Source organism: Triticum urartu, chromosome 6A (assembly GCF_056163025.1).
Source record: "Triticum urartu cultivar PI428250 chromosome 6A, HENAU_Tu73, whole genome shotgun sequence".
Lineage (NCBI taxonomy): Eukaryota > Viridiplantae > Streptophyta > Magnoliopsida > Poales > Poaceae > Triticum > Triticum urartu.
The window spans coordinates 584,413,951-584,437,114 of NC_141878.1; the positions used below are offsets into that span (position 1 = coordinate 584,413,951).

The 23,164-nt window shown below is 46.9% G+C and overlaps 3 protein-coding genes and 1 pseudogene across 4 annotated transcripts; 2 read left to right on the forward strand and 2 right to left on the reverse strand.

Moving 5' to 3' along the window:
* Nucleotides 1–6,197: 6,197 nt before the first annotated feature.
* LOC125515428 (NAD(P)-binding Rossmann-fold superfamily protein) lies at nt 6,198–10,241 on the reverse strand. The gene is made up of 12 exons (XM_048680895.2): nt 10,005–10,241; nt 9,777–9,882; nt 8,727–8,791; nt 8,527–8,612; nt 8,361–8,445; nt 8,219–8,289; nt 7,602–7,733; nt 7,344–7,459; nt 7,084–7,207; nt 6,933–7,001; nt 6,731–6,851; nt 6,198–6,638 (listed from the first exon to the last, which is right to left on the reverse strand). The coding sequence occupies exons 1-12, from the start codon at nt 10,123–10,125 to the stop codon at nt 6,490–6,492; spliced, it is 1,245 nt and encodes a 414-aa protein (XP_048536852.2). The 5' UTR covers nt 10,126–10,241; the 3' UTR covers nt 6,198–6,489.
* Nucleotides 10,242–10,310: 69 nt separating this feature from the next.
* Nucleotides 10,311–12,425, forward strand: LOC125515429 (uncharacterized). The gene is made up of 4 exons (XM_048680896.2): nt 10,311–10,584; nt 10,954–11,024; nt 11,162–11,291; nt 11,994–12,425. Exons 1-4 carry the CDS (start codon nt 10,326–10,328, stop codon nt 12,083–12,085), a joined length of 552 nt encoding a protein of 183 aa, XP_048536853.1. The 5' UTR covers nt 10,311–10,325; the 3' UTR covers nt 12,086–12,425.
* Nucleotides 12,426–12,669: 244 nt separating this feature from the next.
* Nucleotides 12,670–17,134, forward strand: LOC125515426 (Protein kinase superfamily protein). The gene is made up of 13 exons (XM_048680894.2): nt 12,670–13,029; nt 13,164–13,313; nt 13,505–13,672; nt 13,762–13,905; nt 14,026–14,131; nt 14,213–14,361; nt 14,444–14,569; nt 14,742–14,885; nt 15,030–15,117; nt 15,424–15,797; nt 16,034–16,360; nt 16,513–16,728; nt 16,830–17,134. Exons 1-13 carry the CDS (start codon nt 12,808–12,810, stop codon nt 16,962–16,964), a joined length of 2,349 nt encoding a protein of 782 aa, XP_048536851.1. The 5' UTR covers nt 12,670–12,807; the 3' UTR covers nt 16,965–17,134.
* A 362-nt stretch (nt 17,135–17,496) lies between these two features.
* On the reverse strand, nt 17,497–22,221 carry LOC125515427 (kinesin-like protein KIN-12A; annotated as a pseudogene). The gene is made up of 13 exons (XR_015609026.1): nt 21,819–22,221; nt 21,584–21,727; nt 21,008–21,091; nt 20,788–20,910; nt 20,646–20,705; nt 20,502–20,555; nt 20,250–20,345; nt 20,004–20,099; nt 19,196–19,341; nt 18,785–18,937; nt 18,570–18,698; nt 18,156–18,476; nt 17,497–18,051 (listed from the first exon to the last, which is right to left on the reverse strand). The product of XR_015609026.1 is annotated as a kinesin-like protein KIN-12A (transcript).
* Between the last annotated feature and the right edge of the window lie 943 nt (nt 22,222–23,164).

Sequence of the window (23,164 nt, forward strand, 5' to 3'; positions counted from 1 at the left end):
AGAGGCTCACTAGGGACACATTGTGGTCTTATGTATTCACACATGTATTACGATTTCCGGACAATACAATTATAGCATGAACAATAGACAATTATCATGAACAAGGAAATATAATAATCTTTTATTATTGCCTCTAGGGCATATTTCCAACAATACTATCGGGCCGTGATCACTAGGGAGGTGGCCACGGGTATATGCTATATAATGTATACATGATACATGTGGTGAATAAAGTCGGGTCGGCTCGTGGAGCACCCGCGAGTGATTCAAGGATTGGGGGCTGAAAGGACATCTGTCCCAACGGCCCTCTGTGTGGATCTTTGAGGCAGAGCGACAGGGCAGGTTGAGACCACCTAGGCAAGAGGTGGGCCTGGCCCTGTTCGGCGTTCGCGGGTACTTAACACGCTTAACGAGATCTTGGTATTTGATCTGAGTTGGGTCGTTGACCTTATACGCACTAACCGCCACGTGGGACAAGATATGGGCAACCGGCGTCGTGGTATCAGCCGAAGCATTTCGTGACGTCAGCGACTGAGCGGCGCATGCCGGATTGGACTGGAACGCCTATTAGGCTAGGTCTGCTTCCAGCCGCCCACGCAACATGGAGGTGTGCTAAGGGAGATGGGCCCTGACCCCTGTGCGCTTAGGTTTAGACCGGCGTGCTGACATCTCTGTTGTGCCTAGGTGGGGCTGCGACGTGTTGATCTTCCGAGGCCGAGCATGACCCAGGAAAGTGTGTCCGGCCAAATGGGATCGAGCGTGTCGGGTAATGTGGTACACCCCTGCAGGGAAGTTAATCTATTCGAATAGTCGTGATCTTCGATAACAGGACGACTTGGAGTTGTACCTTGACCTTATGACAACTAGAACTGGATACTTAATAAAACACACTCTTCCAAGTGCCAGATACAACCCAGTGATCGCTCTCTAACAGGGCGACGAGGAGGGGATCGCCGGGTAGGATTATGCGGTGCGATGCTACTTGGAGGACTTCAGTCTACTCTCTTCACATGCTGCAGGACGGAGGCTGCCAGAAGCGTAGTCTTCGACAGGATTAGCTATCCCCCTTTTATTCTGGCATTCTGCAGTTCACTCCACCGATATGGCCCTTTACACATATACCCATGCATATGTAGTGTAGCTCCTTGCTTGCGAGTACTTTGGATGAGTACTCACGGTTGCTTTCTCCTTCTTTTCCCCTATCCCTTCTACCTGGTTGTCGCAACCAGATGTTGGAGCCCAGGATCCAGACGCCACGTTGACGACGACTCCTTCTACACTGGAGGTGCCTACTACTACGTGCAGGCCGCTGACGACGACCAGGAGTAGTTTAGGAGGATCCCAGGCAAGAGGCATGCGCCTGTTTCGATCTGTATCCCAGTTTGTGCTAGCCTTCTTAAGGCAAACTTGTTTAACTTATGTCTGTACTCAGATATTGGTGCTTCCGCTGACTCGTCTATGATCGAGCACTTGTATTCGAGCCCTCGAGGCCCCTGGCTTGTATTATGATGCTTGTATGACTTATTTATGTTTTAGAGTTGTGTTGCGATATCTTCCCGTGAGTCCGTGATGTTGATCGTACACGTTTGCGTGCATGATTAGTGTACGATTGAATCGGGGGCGTCACAAGCACAGCAGCTATATGCACGTCCGAAAGCGGGCGGGAAAACAGGTCCACATACATCCTAAGGGCTTCTTCCGAGATGACCTCCCCTTCATGTGCCAAACAGAGTTTCCTAATGAGCACCTGCTGTTGCTTGGATGCCCCTTGCTTTGCCAGCCTCGCACTCCTCCTTGGTGTTACGTCCAGTCTTCTTTTCTTCCTTGGGTTACGCGTCTGCACCGCAGGCGCGCAGGTGATCGGGAGCGGCAGGATAGGGGAGAGAGTCCTGCACATCTCAACGCGCATGCTCACGAAGTCACCTTGCAACAGCATGCCACCACCAGATCGCGGCGGCGTGGCCTGGACCAGCTCATCCTCAACAGCAGATACTGCTACATGGTCTGGCGTGTCCTGGAGCTGCCCATCTTCAGGCTCGTCCATAGTAGATGGCGCATGCACTGGCACACTCCCCTGTTCCACGCTACGTACCATGCATGTTGCATGGGTGCAACTCATGTCCGATAGGCACACTTGGAAAGTCTCCATAGCTTCCACTTGTTTGTTTTGTCCACACTTGCACATGTCGCTATCCACCAGACGGGACCGTGAGTCCAGGGCCCAGGAATCTCCAGAAAAGCTACACCTGTCCTCCTCCAGCAGGCCCACCAAGGAGATACGACAAGAGCCAACCAGAACCGAATCACTGTCGCGCAGGTCCCAGGAGGCACCAGAACCCCAGGCCTATCCACCTCGGGCTCGCGGCAACAATATACTAAATAACACTACGAACTCTAAGAGGATGATCATAACAATACTCAAAAATAAAACAGTAAGTAAACCATGATAACCTTAGTACTCAACAAGTCAAGGTCTACCATGTGTCTATTGCTTGTGTTGCCATCTGTAATTTGCTTACTTAATACAGACTTTAGCCATAGTTGGAACTCAAAACTAACCAACTTAGATCTCACTTGAACAATGTTTGCCTCATGATCACACAAACATCATTTTACAATACTTATGTGAGTAACTTTTGTCTAAAAAGCTTGTTTGAATATCTAGTGCGTGTTGTAGGCTTGTAGCATACTTAGAAGTCTATCTAATATAGTATACTCATGTTTCGACAACATACACGTATTTTATTCATGCTTTAAAGGATAACGAAAATATTCAGATTTTCTTGTGGCAATTTTTTCAGAATGATGTTCTTACTAGAGATAACATGAAAAAAAAGGCTTTAGCCTGCTAATCCAAGATGTTCCTTTTGTAAGCAGTTGGAAACGTCTCGACACTTGTTTTTCCTACGTCATGTAGCAAGAGTTGTTTGGAGAACAGCGGGGTCGATGCTAGGAACTAATCTTTGCCCTAACTCTATTTGGCAATATTATGCTTGGACTTGGGATGCGGTTATTTTGCACCATGAAAAAAATGAGATTTATTTGAATTTTTCTGCTTTTTTTTTATTGTACTGTTCACCGGGTGTAGATGAGTCTGAGCATCGAATTGAATTTTCGTCGGACGAGGCCCATGGTGCGTCCCCATGCTCCGCGCGCCAACGAAGGGGTTGCGCGTCCGCCAGTGCGTTCAGACGCCAGACGGGCCGCAAGGCCTCCGGCGAGGTAGCTACGGCTGGCCTAGCGCCAGATCCATGCGCCATTTGGGCGGACGCAATGGATTCCCAACGGAAGGAGTCCGAGCGCTGCCTCGCATAGGCCTCCTCACGGGAGCGACGGAGTGCAAGCCGGACGGCCATCTCCTCCTCGGGGCCGCGTGGGATGAGCTCAGGATCGACCGATCTGGAGGTGAAAGACTCGGATCCGCTGTCCGCAATGCCGGAGACGGCCAGAAGGAGTCGGAGACGAGTTTGGGTGGCGAAGGAGAGCGGAGGGGAGGGGAGTGAAGTGGCTAGGGTTTAGTCCGACGAGCGGATGGAAAGGAATTTATGTGGGGTCGGGTAGACCAGTGTGGACCGGGTCTGACGTGGCGAGCGTGCATGAGCGTACCGGAGCGCCCTATATCCGCCCTATATTTGAGCTGGATATGAGGGGTGCCGGTTAGCCCGGGCGTTTGAGAACCGTTTGAGGGGGCCATCTAAATCAAAAAACGTGACTAGATAGCCTTTCCAGATGTATGAAGCGGATTCGAGAGATCCGGCTGTAGATGCTGTAATACTCAACGATGCAACTCGCTGAGAAGACGTGGCCTTTTCATTTTGATGCTCTGTTTCGGTGCTGTTAGTCTCTGTTTCTTGAGCTCTGCAGTTGGTTGGGACCGTGAAGTGTCCCCTGTAATATTTGTCGTACTTGTTATTTATTTAGTTATTTAGGTTTTCTGTCTCAGGATATCTACAATGTCAATCTGTAAATTTGCTTCAACATTCGTACGCACAGACAAGGAATCAGTTCGTGCGAAAGCCAGCCATCCAATATTATCCTTTATATGTTCGTCAGTGGAGAGCAATTTCAAATTCAAACAATAGTCCGATCCATAGCATGCGTTGTATCAATACTAGCGCCCGATCGCATGTCCCATCAGAACTAAAAGAGGTAAGTATACTTAAGTTTTAACATGTTCGATAAAAAAATCATTTCGGCAGTTCGTGTAAAAATTTGAGATTTTCTACCCTACCGGACCGGCAATCCGAGCCTCCTCCATACTCAAGGTGCCATCGCCGCCGCGTATGCAGCCTTCGCCTCTGCCTCCTTCTCCGCCTCCTCCTACTACTACTACTTGTCCGCCGCTTCCAACTCATCTTTCTGCCGCTGCAATATCTTGTAGCGGACGGCTTGCATGATCATTCTTGCGTCGACATCCAAAGACTCTACCTTCAAGGGCAATATCTTGCCATCCTTCGCATCGGCTGTGATCTTCACCTTCTTTTCTTCGAGCATTGCCTTCTTCTCTTCGATCAAGGCCCTCTTCTTTTAGAGCGCTAGCTTCTTCTCGATCGCCTCCATCAACAATTTGAACCTCCCCGCCTTTTCCCTTCCTTGATATCTGAGTGCTTGACGTATGCCTCCTTCTTGGACAAGATGCCCACGAACCTCTCCGTCATCTTGACGGCTACACCTTCTCGCTTCACCCTTTCCCACTTCTTTCCCCGAAACCCTCTTCTAACCTTCTTGGGTGGTTTATTTGTTGGGTCGGTTGGGCCAACCATGCATCGCACAACAACTTGTCCTCTACCCTTCTTCTTCGGATCGCCGGCAAAATCATCTGGATCATCGTCCTCGCCGTCCTCATCCTCCTTCTCCCCCGCATGTCCAGTGGCCCAATCCTACTGTTGTGTGCCCATTCCGGTGTGGGTGTAGGTCTATTGCGTGCTGGTGTGGGTGTAGCCCTGCTGCGTGTGGGTGTAGTTGCCGAACTTGGTAGGATCCGAGTCTTCCACCTGCTCGTCCTCATAGCCACCTCCTCCTCCCCCTATGTTGTGGATGATGTCGAACATCTCCATGTTCAGTGTCGTCACACCTTCTCCCCCGCTTTAGGCATAGTAGCGAACAACATGCAGGCACCCATGTGCTCCCCGCCCGCCGTCCGCACCCGGATGAGCAGTGAATAAGCAGACTCCAAGAAGAGCAGCGGCGCCGCATTTACGTCGACGATGTAAGGCACTTGCCCGACGGCGGTTGCCGTGGACTGCCTACCTAGCTGCTTGACATCGTAGTAGTACGGAGCCTTGTAATGCTCCGGGCATGGCGGCATCTGGACGGTGGACGACACCATCGAGGCTTCGCGGCCCTGGTCGCGACCAGCACGCCCACCACCATGGACACCATCAACACGCCCTCCGCCGGCCTTCCGCTTCTTGAGAGTTTCCTCCTTTGCTGCGTTCACTTTGACACGGCAAATTTGCCGCATTGCCGAGTTGATCTTCCGAGCGAGGGTGATGCTCGGATCCTCCTGCACCTCTACCACCTCCATCTTCGGCAAGTCATCTTCCGGTTCCATGCATCAACAGCGACAACAAAAGAAGAAAGGGGAAGAAAAGGGCAAAAATTGGGTGGAGAGTGGCGGGATGGAAGAAGAGAGCGGGGGATTTTGGCGCGGAAAGAGGATAGGGTTCTACAAAAGGGCGGGCTCCGCCTTCCTTTTGGGTGGGCCATGGGTGTAAGAGTCTGACGTGTCTCGTGTCCGAACTCCCGCAAAGACCCTCACGTTTGGTTCCAATTTGTAGGAAAAACGTGGTCCAAACCGCTCGGTGGATCAACACAAGCCCGGGTTGGATGACTTCCAGGATCCGGACGGACATATGCGGGCGGTTTGAGGGTCAGCATTGGAGATGCCTTTAGTGGGTAGGTTGGGTGACACCGGGTTTTTGCCCCATGACCAGTGTTGTGATGGCAGACACATGTATGTAGTGGGGTTTCTGGTGTTGCTCCGAGCTCGCTACTTCTCTTTTCATGTCTTCCCCCAATCTCTGGCGGTTTGAGGAACTTTGTATTTCCGTTATTCAAGTAAATGGAAATAGGGTAGCCCGGTTCAAAAAAAAAGTGGCATCAAGGTCAACTGGATATTTGACCTTTGTAAAGACGTCACCTCAGGTATTGATATATTTTATATCAATCTAAAATACTCAGCAGTAAACAAAACCTTTCAACAGAATTTGAAACAATTTTATTGCTCAGCCACATGAGCGATGAGATTTATATTCTGCAATTGTTGTTACCCTAGCAACGATCCGATTTACTTTGCATTTCCAACTCAAGAAAGTTCACAATACATCGTGCCTTTTCTTATTGATAGGGGAAATAAGGGCAGGGTTTGCATCAAATCTGGTCCTGCCCAGGGGTGAGGCATCTGGCATCAGCGGCAGATGGCAAGAAAACAAAACACAACAACAATTTTATCTTCAAAACTAAATGACCATTAATTCTACGTCGTCTTCAGAACCGGGGGGCCACATCCGCGCTCCCCATCTTCTCACTGACAGTAGAACCAAAAGACGGCCCGCCCTTCCTGTAGCAGACAAGGAACTCGGTAGGGTAACCCTTCAACTTGTGAGGCTTGATTTCCAGGTCCGCAAAACTGAGAGCTGCACCGAGTTTCAGAAGACAATGTGAGCCAAAGCCAAGAGTAACGACGAACAAGACCGACCGTTGTATTACTTGTGGGCGGTATGCTTACCATTCTCAGACACTAGGTTGTCTACGGTGAGTGCCTTGATCTGATCAAGATTGAAAATGGAGGGAGTCGGTAGAGGAAAAGGCACTTTGTTTAGCAGCATTTCCCTTGGAGAAGCCATAGCCTGCAAAACAAGAAGTCAATATGTAGGCCACCACATCCTCAGGTTGTCTTAACCTAATAGGGCTGCTATTTATATACGTACCTTTGCAATAGGGAAAGGAAGATTCACGTATCTTGGATATTCGCGTATTGTTTCAAACATCATTTCAGCCTGTAACATCCAACAAAATCATCATCTTTGCGTATACAATTTTAGTATTTATTGTTGCATAGCAGTTGTGTTTGATAATTACCAGGTCATGAACAGTGTAAATATCTGGTCCACCAAGCTCATAGGTCTTTCCCATGCTGGTGCCATCATCCTTGAGGGAGTTGACAATGGCAGCCGCAACATCCACAACATAAACAGGCTGAAACCTGCAAAATGTTGCATCAAGTAATTCAGCTGCTGGTGAAAGCATCCAAGATATCTATAGGAGCACATCATTCCATGCTCTAGGCTCAATTTTAAAGCCAAGGAAATATGATAGGAGTGAAGATGCTAACTCATTACTTTGTAGATCCACCGCCAAAAAGTGGGAGGAAACCCCAATTTTTGGCATACATTGCCCATCTGTTCAAAATCCGATCTTCTGTGCCAATAAGGGTTGCCGGCCTCATAATTGTAGCCTGTTGATGGATAAAAGAAAATTTTGCATTGCAGTCATTGACTAGATGAATGGAAAATATTCAACTGCTAAGTTCGGGTAGTACAGAAAAAAGAATTATCATTGCCAACTATAGTTTATTGAAGTTGAGAAAAGATTATTACTTCAGGAAATTCTTTCAACACAGATTCCTCTCCAGCAGCCTTCGCCCTAAGCAATCTAGAAGGTGAAGAGGCTGATGCCCCTAAAGCAGAAACCTGGATAAATCTCACGATACCCCCATGCTCCTTGGATATCTGCATAAAATCTAGAATTCGTTAGTAGCTGGCCGCTATATAAAATTATTAATGTGAGATCACATGTTACATAAAGTAGAATTTAACAGAATATCTTTGGCCAGACCACATGCCAAAGTAGCAAGTTAGACTATCTTGTGCTCTGGAACAATGCTGGATGAAACCAAGCCAAGGTCAATTTGAACATCTACAGTTTGGAATAACCAGCATTCATTATGGATGACATACTCTTGCCAGACCACATTTATTATGCCAAGCTAAAGGTAGCTCTCAAATGCAACAAACCAGCAGAACAGTTGCCTCGTGTATGAATGAGATCTCAGGTCGGATATGTCGGCCAGAGTATAGAGGAGAAGAATTCAAGTTAGTTCCTATGGTTGGAAGGGATCTACTCCTAATACTCAATGGCCCTTGCAGCAATAGTCTACATAGTTGGATAGCAAGCATGCAGCAGGAAGAAAAATGGATGTGTACACAAGACATACCATTGCAAGTTGTTCAGCCATTTGATGGTTTACTTCTTCAAACCCATAGTTTCTTGTTTCATACTCCCGTCCTGTTGAAATTGAGTTGATATAAGCAGAATGAGATATGAATATGAATATAATGTGTCTCAAGAAAAAATACCAATGAGGTTAATGACCACATTTGACTTGGCCACGGCAGTCTTAATAGAATTCACATCTCTTGGGTTGTAGTTCATTGGAACAATCTGCCAGAAAGATGGAAATACATAAGAGGGAAAGAGGAAATGGGGTTAATGATGAACACTATTTGTTAACAGTTCTTGTACCTGACCCAAGTCACCCATTAATTTCAGGTGGCGGTGAGAATCCTCACAACCTCTGAATGGGACAAGAACCTGAGATCCCATCTTCGCTGAATAAAAATAACATTTTTGAGTAATCCTTCTAAACCACTCTGGTACTCTCTCTACAAAATTACTCTTTAAGTGACAACTAAGTTGATATAGCACAAGTCTTATCATCTCACCAAGTTGTTGAACGACATAGCGTCCAAGAAATCCAGTAGCTCCAAACACCGTAGCGACGATTCCACTGTCAAGAAAAGCCACAATGGTTTCTCGTGTTAGAGCTGGGAAACACTGACAGAGTAAGGCTATCCTAACAAATTAAGTCATCAGCCGATTTCGATCCAAAGATGCAATGAACATGATGGGTCAGAAAACATCGGCACATTGCACACCACACACTACAATATCAGGTGCCAAATTTCACATGTTTGCCACATATCAGGACAAGAAAGGAAATGGTGCTGTAGCATGGAAGAATAACGAACAACATTTGCAAAGGTTCATATATTGTATTCTTGCTCAACACCATGCCTTTCAGTGTTAATACCTACTCCCTCCGTCCGAAAATACTTGTCATCAAAATGGATAAAAAAAGATGTATCTAGAACTAAAATACGTCTAGATACACCTCCTTTTATCCATTTTGATGACAAGTATTTCCGGACGGAGGGAGTACACATAAGAGATAGTAGTCACTACTTTACCTACTATGGTGTGCAAAACACTAATTCACCTCAACTTAGCTAAAACCGCACTTTCAGAGATTTTCAGGTCAAGCTGTGTACAGGTCACAACAGGGTTGCAGCGGTAGAGGCTGGACTAAAAGTTGGGATGCGCCAATTCACAAAGGTCCGTGAGTAAACAACCCATGAGTGCTCTTTGAATCCTTATAATCACTAAATATTTAAGATGTCGAGTTGCACAGTATGACCAGTAGGCAGGGCATCGATCATTCGGACAACTTAATTAGACACCAGTAGGCAAATGCAACATGCGAGATACATGATCTGAAAAACTAAGCATCAAGGCTGCGGTCATGGCATCACCGCATTGCGCACCACCTCTCTACTATGGCCGCACGAAGAGATCGACACATCAACGTAATCCAACAAACACAGAAATGAAATCGGCAGGCCAAACCTAGAGCGTCAAACGCCTACCACCAGTACAACAATGGAATACCCAACGCATTCAATCAGAGTTCCGAGGAGAAATGGTTAAGCTGTCACCTCACGGACGACCTCCCTCCGGTGCCCTTGCGGACGAGATGCCCGGCGCCCTTGACGGCCGGCGCCCGCGCGGACATGTACCTCGCGCCATCCGCCCCGCCCAACCCTGCAATCCAAACCGAACCACCGGTGAGATCCGCCCTCCCATGCCACGCGCGGGGAGGCCGACGGGTGGCCACGGGGAGATCCCTCCCCGGGCCGCGCGCATCTCGGCCGATGCGTACGTACCTTGGGGCCCGAGCGCCGGCTGGGCGGCGGATCTGAAGGCGGCGATGGCGGCCGAGGAGGCCGGGGAGAGGTGGTGCTGGTCGAGGAGGTGGCGCCGCGCCGCCGCCGCCGCCGCCTGCATCGTCGCCGCCGTCGGTGGTGGTCGTCGGAGTCGGATGAGGGGAGGGAAGAGGAGGCCGAGACCCGAGAGCTGCGGTGTGTGGTGAGAGAGACGTAGGCTGGGTCGGAATCTAGTTGTTGCTGGCCCAACTGAGCTCAACTTATATGGGCCAGAAGGGCCCCGCGGGATTGGATCTTTACTGGGCTGGAGCCCATTTGGTGATGCGCATCTCTAAAGCGAACCACCGTGCTCCGGTTGGTGGGGTGGGCCTCCTCGTCCGCTTCCTCCTCCTCTGGTCCTTCTTCTCCGGCGAGCTCTGCGCCACCGGTGCCGTCGGCGGGATGACGGCGGCCTCGAGGCTGTCCTACAGGAACGCCACCGTCGCCCTCTGCGCCATCAACGTCCTCGCGGTGGCGCTCCTCCTCCGCAGCCACTTCTCGTCCTGGCCGCGGATCGCCGGCGGCCACCGGTTCGATTCAGGTACGGGTTCGTGATCCCCAGCTTATTTCACACCGTAGGAGAACCTGGTACGCCGCTGGAACCGCCAGGGTGGAGAAATCCGGTCGATTTGGTACCAAATTTAGCGCGATCCAGTGGCCACCCGGCGCGGTAAATCTGTGCAAATCGCGAGCATTTCTCTTCAGTCCAAGTAATTGTAGGGTATGAACTTTGGATTAACGCTAAGAAAAACGAAATGTGGGTCTGCTCGTTGCAAACACTACAAATGATAGATTCATATCATGGGTGATAACTTCCTTTGTACTAGAAAGTAGATCATGTAGCTGCAAATACTTCACTATCCCTTGATTATTCAGCTGAGTGGGAAGACCGGGTGCTACTCTTTGGCAGCTCAGCTACGGTACATATGGGAGTCTGAAGAGTTGCGCCGTGCTATGGAGCCTGTGGATTTGATTAGGAGAGTAAGTAAATGTACAGTTTGTTCCTCCGTTTCTCATGATATGAAGAAAGAAAGAATATGCACTGCATTGCTAAACCAAAAGAAAAGAAGAAATAGACTCGATTGGTAATTCTCATTGATTACAACATTATGACATAGGTGAAGGAAATTGAGCAAGAAGCTTATGGAGAGCCTGGCATGTCAACAACGCAAGAAGGGACGGCTGCTGTTGACTTATCGAAAAGGTTGAAAGATTTACGGCAAGGGAATGACGGCAGCAGCCAAAGAGGTTATTTGACCCATCGAAGTCTCTTGTCTTTGCTGCATATTTAGGGGCACACTGAACAGTCGGCAGAATAATCTGTATTGTTTGAACCTTGACGCTTTGGTACTTGGTTTTACAAGTAACTGCTTTGAAATGGCATTATATAGCTGTCTACCCATATTGGTCCAGCAGCTTGCTGCAAGCTCACACGTTTTAAGAATAATCTTGTTTATTTACCAAGGCACCGGATCCACAGGACAACGATTTTTCTCTGTTTACATTTGCTGGCCATTATTGTGGCTCAGCATGACATCCACACTCTATGGAATGGAATAGAAGACTGGTTGCACAGTAGAATTGTCAGCCAAACTGAATCTGCAAATACTTAGAGGTTAGAGCGCTTCATCACAGCACCCACAATGTGGAACATTGTAATTAACATGTGCAATGCTTTACTATCATTAATCCTAGGCTGGTCTTGCATTCCATTCTAGCCTGTCAACGGCTGTAAAGGCAAACGCATGAACACATGATTGATGCAAAATTATGCATACATTTATGTTGTTCTCAGCAGGAAGTAATTTTTTTTCAAGATGCATACTCTTGGGCACTACTGCTATGTGGTTTGTAAGGCATGGACTGCTTTTTTTGTTTTGACATCATCTTGTGTACCTTACTTGGTATATAGTCTGTAGAAACTGATTATTTCCGTACAAACATGTGCAGCCCTGGAGGAGTGGCGCAAGCGGAAGATGGAGCGGGCGAGGCAGCGGGCGATCCAGAAGGACGGGATGATGCCCGGTGCAAAAACACCTTGAAGCGTATACGTGTGCTACAAGCGTTCCAGAACACGGGGGCGGCACTGGTATTCTTCTTCTCCTGCTTAGCCCCCGGGGTTGCCGCGGCGGTAAATAACTACGATGTTCATCGGTCTGTTGAAGGGACAGTAGCCGCACGATCTTCTGTCATCCCTGTAAAATCACCTGTAACACACACTGCTGTGTTGGAGACGAAATGAACGAAGTTTAGCTAGTACGTACTATAACAGAAAAGAAGGCAAATCGCTGTGTGGTGTGGTGCTGTGTTGTTAGATTATGGCAGTGGAAGAGAAGTGACTAGTTGTTCATGGGAAAGCTACGTTGCCGTGGATTTTTGGCAGCCTCTGTGTGGAGCAGTGGCATTGTCCTCTGCTGGTGCTTGGCTTTGGCAGGGGAGTTGTGGTTGGGTGCCTGCCTAAAACGTTCGAATCAGGCGCGGACACATCGCGCGCCACGAGTCTTTGCGCCGTCCGTCCATGCGTTCGCCGTGGGACGGGACAGCCACAAGCGCCGCCCGCGCGCGTGGATGCGCCCCAGCCCACCCGCTCGCACCCTCCCCGTCACCCGCAAAGGCACAAAGAGAGGAGGGGAGAGGACTGGAGGAGCGACGACCGCCTGCCGCGCTTTTTCCACCGCTCCATCGGTTACCACTTACCTCCACTGCTACTCTCTCCCCTCTTCCTTCTCTTCTACCTCCGCGTCTCGGGGTCTCACTCCCGCCCATGGAGGCCGCCACGGCGCCGCACCTGCTGCAGTGCGGGGGGTTCGGCCGGGGCCGGGTCGTGGCCGGGCTCGTCTCCCCGCTCCCGCGCCGCTCCACGCACCAACACCAGCGCCGCCTCCGCCGCGTGCTCGCCGTCGCCACCGAGCCCAGGCCACCCCCTCCCTCGCCGCCGGCCCCGCCCCGCCCCGGCAGGACCAGGGCTAACACCATCCAGTCCACCGTAAGCCCCCTGCTGCCACAGGGTCTCCTCAGCCGCGCCTTCTTAATTACTTACTTCTGACGACGATGATCTCGCTGACTGACATGGCACGCGCTGCGTTCTCTGCTCTGGACGGACATGGATATGCTATGCAGAGGTTCGGGGACGTGTCCAAGGAGATCAAGCGGGTGCGGAAGCAGATGGAGGAGGACGAGCAGCTGGCCTCCCTCATGCGCGGCCTCCGCGGCCAGAACCTCCGCGACGACCAGTTCGCCGACAAAGACGTCACCATGCGACTCGTCGAGGTACGTCCATGCCCATGTGACCATGTCCATCCCCACCTCCACCACAAATCACTTCCACTCCACAGAATTCCATTCCCGCATAGTTCCTTTCACAAATCACCAAACCCATGGAATGAATTGGGCAGTTTAACCGGCTGCTCTCCTATTAAAGTCTGAATTTGGCTGTCGTCTGAATTCTGCTGCTTTTCTAGGTGACCAACACCGAGGGGCTGCCTCTTGTGTACAGCCCCGAGATCATTTCGGCCTACTGGGGCAAACGCCCGGGCGCCGTCGCCACCCGAGCCGTGCAGCTCTTGTCTGTGGCTGGTGGTTTTATCTCCCACATCATATCAGACCTCATCACCGACAAAATCAAGGAGGTAGCGATCGATTGCCAAAGCTCTGCTGTTATTTTTCTTCAGAACCCGTGAAATCATCTGCTGACGGACGGACCTTCTCTTTTGAACAGAACGAAGTGACACGCGCGATCGAGCTGAGGGAGATCGTCACGTCTTTGGGCCCTGCTTACATCAAGCTCGGCCAGGCGCTGAGCATCCGGCCGGACATTCTGTCCCCTGCAGCGATGACCGAGCTGCAGAAGCTATGTGACAAGGTGAGCATTGCTATTACATACTAGTTATGTTGGCCTTGTTACCACGCAAAGCATAGGCATGCTGTTTGAAGTCCAATGTAGCTCAACTTTACTAACTGGGTTATGCGCTGCTATGGCAAGGTTCCTTCGTTCCCTGACGATATCGCGATGGCTCTCCTGGAAGAAGAGCTTGGCCGGCCATGGCAAGACATATACTCAGAACTGTCTCCCTCACCAATCGCCGCAGGTAACTATACTAGAAATCTTGGTATTAGCCGCTTGCTGCGCTGATCAGTTAAGTCTGAACTAATTGTGTATCGTGCTGCAGCATCTCTGGGACAGGTATACAAAGGCCGGTTGAAAGACACTGGAGAACTGGTAGCTGTGAAAGTGCAGAGGCCATTTGTACTTGAGACTGTCACCATAGATCTATTCATCATTAGAAATTTGGGGTTGGTTCTCAAGAGATTTCCACAGGTGAGTGTTTCCCTCTTCTTGATGAAAAATGACGGACAAACTGTCTTTATTAGCTCACACTGAAATCGCTGAATGCTGCCAGGTCGCCCTTGATGTTGTTGGCCTAGTAGATGAGTGGGCTGCCCGGTTTTTTGAAGAACTCGATTATGTCAACGAAGGGGAAAATGGCACCCTCTTCGCTGAAATGATGAGAGAAGATCTTCCTCAGGTAAATTGCTTTGATAGTCTGGTAGAAGCAGTGCAATGATATGGTTTTACTGAATGGTACATTTTTTGTATTGTTGGAGAGTTGGAATTTTGCATTCAGAATTTGCTACAGATATGCTTGATAGCTTCACATTCAGGCTGTTAACTTCTTAACTTATTCAACAATCCTACAGGTTGTTGTACCAAAGACATACCCTGAATATACGTCCAGAAAAGTTCTTACCACAGGGTGGGTAGATGGTGAGAAGCTTTCACAAAGTACTGAGGATGATGTTGGGTCATTGGTTAATGTTGGTGTTATATGCTATCTAAAGCAGGTTCGTTTTTCTTCTTCTTTGATGTACGTTTACTCATGTTATTCTGAATTTGTCCATTGCACACTCACCTGCTGATGGGAAGAAATGTTTATTCCCTCAAAACCATTTTCTCAAAGAAGTTTTTGGTCATGTTATGTATTGCAGTTACTTGATACCGGATTCTTCCATGCTGACCCTCATCCTGGAAATATGATTAGGACACCAGATGGAAAGCTTTGTATTCTTGATTTTGGTAAGTCAAGAGCATGGACAGTCTATGCTTCTCATGTACAACCTACAGTTTTACTATGTTCCTTATGAAGTGGTAAAACCATTATGTGGTGTAGTCATTCAAATGACTTAAGAATTTGATCTAGCTTACTAGCAGTATGATGCCGTGTACCCAGAGTTTTTTCTCACCCTGCTTTACTAATTAGTGTGTCGTACAGTAGACTAAACATAACAAGTGCAAACCATTGAAGCTTTTCATTTGCATGTGTCAGCCTGTTTGTATAATACACCTGAAAATAGATAATAAATTTGACCTTCTTTACTGCAGGGCTTGTGACAAAATTGACAGATGATCAGAAGTACGGAATGATTGAAGCAATAGCTCACCTTATTCATCGTGATTATGATGCAATCGTGAAGGACTTTGTGAAGCTTGGTTTTATCCCTGAGGGAGTTAACTTGGATCCAATCTTACCTGTGCTGGCTAAAGTTTTTGATCAGGCACTTGAAGGAGGTGGTGCGAAGAATATTAACTTTCAGGAGTTGGCAGCGGATCTAGCGCAGATAACATTTGATTACCCATTCAAGATACCTCCGTATTTTGCTTTGATTATTAGAGCAATTGGAGTACTAGAAGGTATTGCTTTGGTGGGAGACCCTGAATTTGCCATTGTGGATGAAGCATATCCATATATTGCACAGGTCAGCATCTCAACCTTTTATTCATTTTCATGCCATCACCTCATGTTTCTATGTTTTCCAAGGACCGTGTTCTTAGTAGTAATAATATATCTAAGGAAGAAGACACAAGACACACATACAGCTATTAAAACATTCCTTCTTCAGTTTTCGAAAAGAGAACTGCTTCCTTTGATCTGTTTGTGATGTTGATATGAGTTTTGGAATCACTGATTTGTGGTTTTGGCTGCATATAACAGAGGCTGCTAACGGATGAATCACCTCGACTAAGGAGTGCCTTGCGTTACACAATATACGGCAAAACAGGTGTCTTTGACGCAGAGAGGTTCATTGACGTGATGCAAGCTTTCGAGAATTTCATTAGTGCAGCAAAGAGCGGTGGTGGGGAGGACATGAAGGGTAACATGGCTGAGCTGGGTGCTATAGGATTCCAACCTAGCACCAGTTTAGTTCCTGCATTCCCAATGGCCATCTCCCAACCGGAGAACCCAATCAAAGCTCGGGCGGCTCTCTCTTTTCTACTCTCTGACAGGGGTGACTTCTTCCGGGAGTTCATTCTTGACGAGGTGAGCTCTCAAGTCACAAGAGCTAACAAAGATCTAAGGAGTACCCTTTGCACTCAGTGGAGCAATTTACTGAATGGTGGAAATGTACCTTTAGACCATTCGGTCAAGTGCTTATGCTGTATTGATCCCTTTTATTCTTCTGTATGACGCAGATTGTGAAAGCCATCGACGCGGTTTCAAGGGAGCAGTTGCTACAAATTGCTTCATCTTTCGGGGTCAGAAATCCCGTCCCGGTTTTCGGCATGGTTCCTGTGAGGTCCGGAGCATTGCTTCCTACAATCACAGAGGAAGACAGGATCATCTTGAACAATGTCGAGAAGGTCGTCAAGTTTCTATCGGCTGGGACGGCAAACCCAACAGCCAACGGGGTATGCTTGCTAAACTGTTATCACTTCTCTTTCCTGGGCAATACAAAAGGCTGACCTGGAATGTTACTGATGTTGACACACATTATTTTTTTCGATGGCAGGACGTGAATGTCGCGTCTCTGGTGCAAGAGCTTCTACCCGTGTTGCCGAGCATCACGTCGAAGATCCTACCAGATGTCTTGAGCCGGTTGTCATCGCGTGTATTCGCACGGGTGATCCGGGAATCATTTTTGTGAAGCGCTCTTAGTTTTGTTTTCTTCTTCTTTTGACAGGAAATTAGAGAGTTATTTCTCCTTTTCCTTTCATGCAAACAACACACATACAAGATGATAGAATGATGTACAGAAACATGATGTATATAATCTGTGCCTACATATATGTAGATTAACCAATGTTTAACCAGCAATTCTGGCTTTTCTTGCGGAGTCTTGTGTGTGGGATGGACATAGCAAACATATAGCTGGGGGCAGTATCTTAAAGTCGGGGCTCATGTGTTGTAAAATTGATACACCAAATCACATTAAAACATAGTATCATGGAATGAGCTTATGAGGTGCCAACAATGGTTCAAAACATCTCATGGAATATGATTGCTTGCTAAAATCAATAATTGGCAGAGTAGTTGATCGACACATCTCGTCTGGTTACCACCCCTGGGTTCTGGGTTCACAGAGAGTGACTTGAAAACAGAAGTAATAATCTTGCTCAGGAAAGCATAATGTATACTTGTGCGTAGATGCTCTTCTAGTATGATAGCAGTCGCACAAGTAGAGAACATTCAGTCATTTCAGTCGCAATATCATCTTGACAGCAGCAAGCTTATCTAACATCATAATGTAGCAGAAGTGCAAACTCTGTACAAAAATTTACAGTAACTAGTAGGTGCGCCTCTTGTAGTTTCAACACTTATCTACAGCAGAAGTGAGGCTATAGCTAATACTCCTGTACAAAAGTAAAGCCAACAGTAAACTGCCAGGTCAAGGACAAGGGCAAGGTAGAAGAAAACTGTAGCCTGTCATCTACGTACTGCAGTTGCTATTTTCTCTCGAGATCCTTTTAGGAGTCTCCATACAGAGCGGAGTGGAATTATCAACTCATTGCAAGCTGTAGCCACTACCCATTCCTTCCTCTTTAAGCTGGTACACTACATGGAGCCGGCATCTTCATGTTGCCTCTGTCGTAACCGGAGAACCAGAAGCGGAGGTTTGTGCTCTTTGTCACCTCCAGCGATCTGTGCTCTGACTTCTCTCTCAGCCGTTGATTGAGCGCAGCGTTTTCCTCGATCAGCCTGTCGGTCTTCTGCTCTGCCAACAAGGCTCGGCGCTGCATGCAACAGAAGCAAGTTACAATTTGTCTACCTTTAATGTCTTGCTGCTTTGTCTACCGAAATGGTGTTCGATCTGCTGAGCAATGTAGGATACTCGTACCTCAGCAATTTTTGTCGCTTCCTCAGCCTCCTTCAGTCGTACTTGCAATTCGCCGTGAGCTTCAGATGTCTCCTTCAGCTGGCCCTCGACCCCATCAAGAATGTACTTTTCTTCAAGCTCAGCATATTGTACCAAGATTCTGGAATATGCCCGCATTGCTGCTTCCAGTGCCTCCTTCGAGCATTTCTTCTCTGACTCCAATTCCGACTGCAACCTTCCAACAAGAGATTTGCTTGCTTCAAGCTCAGCCCTAAGCTCATCTGCCAGAGCCATCCATTTACTCTCAGACTCAGCCCAATCAGCAGCATCCGCAATGTTATCCTGCAATGAAATATTAGCGGTCAAACTTGAGTCAAAGAGTAAAACATTATGATGGAGAAATTATGTTTTCAATATCAACGCAATAGATAGAACCTTTAAAAGCTTGGTCCGAACATGCAGTGCATTGACATCGTCCTCTTTTTCTTCATTGACAACTGCCCTGTTTTTTACAGCTTGGCACGTTGAGCAAACCTTAGAGTGCTCAAGGTTTCACTCTTACAGCTGTATAGAAACACAGAAAATATAGTGATTAAACATCAGAAAAAGAGCGCAAAAAGAAATAACTTTTGGTTCAACTTGGATAGTACCTTTCTGACGGTGAAACAGTACAAATCATTGCAAGCATTGCATTACCACCCAGGGATTCTTGTAATAGAAATGTCAACTTTGAATTGCGATATGGAACATGCTGCCATGGTTTTCCAGATTGTGAAATTTCTGCTAGTATATTAATCAAGTTTCTGCAGTGATGAAAAACATATTGATCAGAGCCTTAATTCCACGCCTATTAGCATATCATGACAAAATGTACAAGATGATTATTTTGGTACAGCGATTAATGAGATCTATCTACTCTGCTAAAATACACCAAGTGGTCCAAGTCTAGCGAAAAAAGGTCTCACAAATACACTAACATAGCGTATCCCTAGACAAAGCAATTAGCTAAGACCTGACATAAATTCTTTAACATCGCTATTTAAAAATAAATAGAACCATACCCAAGTGCTGAAAGTGACCGGTTTATATTTCCTGCTTCTTTTAGGCGATCCCCAGCTGCATGGGTTAGCTTTTGCCGCTCAGATCCAGCAAGATCTACCAAATTCATCCTGCTCATTCTAATGCTGTTTGACCCAGCTTCGAGATTCTATAGAACAATAACAAACCATTAATGAACTAACAGATGTATGTATCTAAACTGAAACCAGCAAAGATTGTAGACAACAATGATTGGGAATTTAGTTTGTGGATAAACATGTTTCAACATTACTATGTTTAAACATGTTTTTTTCTATTTCTGCAAGAGAATAAGTTGGTCCATCACCACCTCATTACTCTTTATGTTTGTACCAGAAATGAGACCTCCATTTACACAATTTATAAAACTTTAGACCAGGACATAACTGAAGCAGTAAACGCGGAATCAGAACAAATATCACTACACAAGAGAATATAAGAGCATCACCACCGAATAGACAGGATACTTACTGCAGATAACATAATTGTACCCCACAGATATGATTAATGGAAGTATAATGTAATAAGCCCAAGAGTATAAGAGCATCACCACCGAATAGACAGGATACTTAGTGCAGATAACATAATTGTACCCCACAGATATGATTAATGGAAGTATAATTTAATAAGCCCAAATTCAACAACTACTTTTGATTCCGATCTTGACAGATGTAAAAACACAATCAGAACATCAAAAGTCAGGAACATTTACTGCAGATAAAACTACTGTATGTCACAGGTATGACTAATGATGAAACAATAATGTAAGACAAGTCCCGCTTTGAGAACTACCTTTGATTCAGATTTGATGACACATGTGAAAACACAATGAGAGCGTGAACTGTCTGCATTGGCACTTGTTGACTCTGTTCTCCGATTTGCCAACCCCTGCACGGAAGTTCGAAATCAAACAAAGGCAATGCGGTTCAAAATCATATTTGAGAGAGATAAGTAGCAGACACAACTCCTTTTGAAGTTCTGGCCAAATACTGATCACCACAAATATATGAGATCAAATACATATCAGCAAATCTTCACCTTCAGCAACAGCGGAGTTACATCCTTCATAGTGGAAACAGACTCCTTTGTCAACGATTCAACATAAACACAAGCAGTTTTAACATCCTCTCTTATCTGCCAATGGATAGATCGTATTAGTAAAAATAAGTGAAAACAAGCTACTCCCTCCGATCCATATTAATTGTCGCTGAATTAGTACAAAGATTGTACTAAATCAGCGACAATTAATATGGATCGGAGGGAGTACTATATTTCGCAATTTGTTTTCACCTGAAGATTCTTTTGCATGGGGTCTAGCAAATCAGTTATCTGTTCGTTGTAGATCTGCACATATTAAACAAGATGGATCAAATTTTCTATCACCAACCTAAACAACAACTACAAGTATGTTCAGGTACTAAGCATAGAAATTACCTCGAGGAAAGAGCAGGTGCAACTGTGAATGAGCTCCTTGTCTTTGTGCTTCCCCTGTTCCTGCAAATGTAAGAGCAAGTATGCTTTAAGTTGGAAGACTTTGTAACATAAAGAAAAACAGCTAGGAAATCTGGTGACTTACTTGTTTAATCCGGGCGAACAAGTGCTCAAAAACACGGGGTGCCAGTCCCCTCTCGCAGGCCACTGAGTCTCCTGAAGTTGCAGAGAGAGGGCCCCACATGGTATATGTCTTTCCACTCCCAGTCTTTTCCATGATCAAATGAAAATGAGAGCTTACTCAGTATGTTCCCAATAGCTAGTTACGAGAAGGATTGTAAATATTAAACTTAGGTAAAAGTCACCTGGCCATAGGTAAAAATCGAGCTGTTCAACCCGGCCAAGCAATTCTCGACGAGCGGTGGCCCAACAAGCGTGAAGAAGTCTTCCTATCAATTCCAGAAAAAGAAAATAAAAACTCAGTGCACCAAACAACAAAATAGTTAAAATAATTAATAATTATGATCTCCCAAGCAAAAAAGGCAGAAAAGTAGGCAAGCTACCGCATAAAAAAAATCTTACACATTTTGATGGAAACTACTTAGTGCAGTAACAAGCTTGGCATAGCATAGCATAGCAATTTCCACTAGAACCACACCCATAAATGTGCTGGTTAAAGGCATTCAGCTAAGATAAGAAATTCGGCTCAACGGAATGACCAACCCAATTACATCACTGTGGTATCAAGTATCAACTGTCTCTTCAAATCTCACTTCCATTCATTCATAAGCACCTAGATCAGAGCTAATAACCTGTAACGACCACGATTGTGCTAAAAACCAGCAAAAATTGAGTTAACCCTCATCTAAAAGAGCCCACCAAATCAATCCTCCCCAAGCAGAGGGCCTAAGCCCCAGATTTGACACTGACCCCAAGCTCACCTGAGTAGAGGCTGCGTCGGCGACGGCATCGAAGGTGAAGGTCTGGCCCTGGATGGCGACAGAGTTGGCCGACGTCCTGCAGAGGCACGGGTCAGGAGCCTCCTCCCCCTCCACCGAGCGCGGGGGGCGTATCCTCACCACAACCTGTAACAATGTAGCCGAAGCAAAGCAGACGAGGTCAGACCAGATCAGCAGATAGATCCTAACCCTAAACCCTAGGCGGCACGTACGGTACCTGGACCCCGGAGTCGGCCGCCTCCGCTTCCGGCCGCGGGCAGACGGCGGGGGAGACGTCGAGCTTCCGCTTGAGGGGCCGCGGCGGGAGGGTAAGGTTGAGTGTGGGCGTGATGTCCCCGAGCGGCTTGGCGGTGGAGGAAGGGGAGCGGTAGGGGTCCCCGGACGGCGGCGCGGTCCCCGCGTAGACGTTCTCCTTGGGAATGCGGCGCCGCGACGGGGTCTCGCCGCCGGGGAAGGGGGCAGGCCGCGCGGGGGAGTGGCGCGCGTGCTCGGAGATGAGCGACCTCATGGCTGGGGCGGCGGGGCGAGCTCGGCGCGGGGGAGTGGCGAGGGATTTTTTTTCCTTCTTTTTTTTTGAGAATTTTTTTTTCCTTCTTCTGGGGAGGCTTCGAGAGGAAGGGGACGGCCGACAGACAGACAGAAAAGAGACGACGCCTGTCGGGCGGCACTAGCGGGCCGGGCCGTGGGTGCGATCCTTTTATTCCCTCTCTTTTTAATAATTCAAAATTCGGAAAAAGCTTCAAATTTGAACACTCTAAGAATCACTGAATCACTCATAATTTTACTTACATTATTATATTCCAATATTAGGGAATTTATCTTTTAATATTAACTCCATGGTTGAAGAAACCTGGACGATGTCGCCGAACAACTCGAAAGAAGAGGTTGGAGTCATCCACCATTGCTTCCATTTGATTGACACACTAAGTGTCAAGATTTGAAGAGAACCGACAAATTCAACAACGCCTACCCTCGGAGCGTGGATCTAACTGGCAAATAAATGGTGCCCACAAGTTATGTATAGTTAGTTTTAGCTAGTGCGCTAGTTCATTTCCATTGTGAAAAAAAAACTTCATTGAACTGTTATAAGCCGTGAGTGGTTTAAACGGGATTAAACGGGCCCAATTTACATTCCTACCTCGCAGGCTCTTAGTTGGCGCCGGACAGAGTGATCAAGCAATAGATAAAACACCATGATACATCTAGTCTCAACATAGCATTTTATATAATCGGTAAAATAGTAACATTCATATGCTAAAAAAAGCATTCATATAAAAATATCAACATATTTTTCTTATATTAGTATAAACCAAAAAGAAGTATTACTCTTGGTTTTTTTCTCCTAACCACTGAGGCATGACATGATTAGATAAAGAACACATCTAAGAGCATCTCTAACCGATCTCCTATAATATTTAGAGGAGAATACGACCGAGTATACATTAGGAGAGTTGCTCCACTAAATATGTGTCCTTTCTAACCGAACTCTTAAACTTAACTCCCTAAAAATTACAAAAATTCGGTGCAAATTTTATTCAAACAACTTCATAAAATTTGATTCGA

Excerpts from the sequence above, each read along its gene's own strand:
- LOC125515426 (XM_048680894.2), top strand. The coding sequence starts at position 12,808 with ATGGAGGCCGCCACGGCGCCGCACCTGCTGCAGTGCGGGGGGTTCGGC. Across the intron at positions 13,673-13,761 it reads TCACCGACAAAATCAAGGAG|AACGAAGTGACACGCGCGAT; the intron begins GTAGCGATCGAT and ends TCTTTTGAACAG. Across the intron at positions 14,570-14,741 it reads TGAGAGAAGATCTTCCTCAG|GTTGTTGTACCAAAGACATA; the intron begins GTAAATTGCTTT and ends ACAATCCTACAG.
- LOC125515429 (XM_048680896.2), top strand. The coding sequence starts at position 10,326 with ATGCGCATCTCTAAAGCGAACCACCGTGCTCCGGTTGGTGGGGTGGGC. Across the intron at positions 10,585-10,953 it reads CGGCCACCGGTTCGATTCAG|CTCAGCTACGGTACATATGG; the intron begins GTACGGGTTCGT and ends ACTCTTTGGCAG. Across the intron at positions 11,292-11,993 it reads TGACGGCAGCAGCCAAAGAG|CCCTGGAGGAGTGGCGCAAG; the intron begins GTTATTTGACCC and ends AAACATGTGCAG.
- LOC125515428 (XM_048680895.2), bottom strand. The coding sequence starts at position 10,125 with ATGCAGGCGGCGGCGGCGGCGGCGCGGCGCCACCTCCTCGACCAGCAC. Across the intron at positions 8,792-9,776 it reads GGAGGGAGGTCGTCCGTGAG|TGGAATCGTCGCTACGGTGT; the intron begins GTGACAGCTTAA and ends TTTTCTTGACAG. Across the intron at positions 6,639-6,730 it reads CAACCTAGTGTCTGAGAATG|CTCTCAGTTTTGCGGACCTG; the intron begins GTAAGCATACCG and ends AACTCGGTGCAG.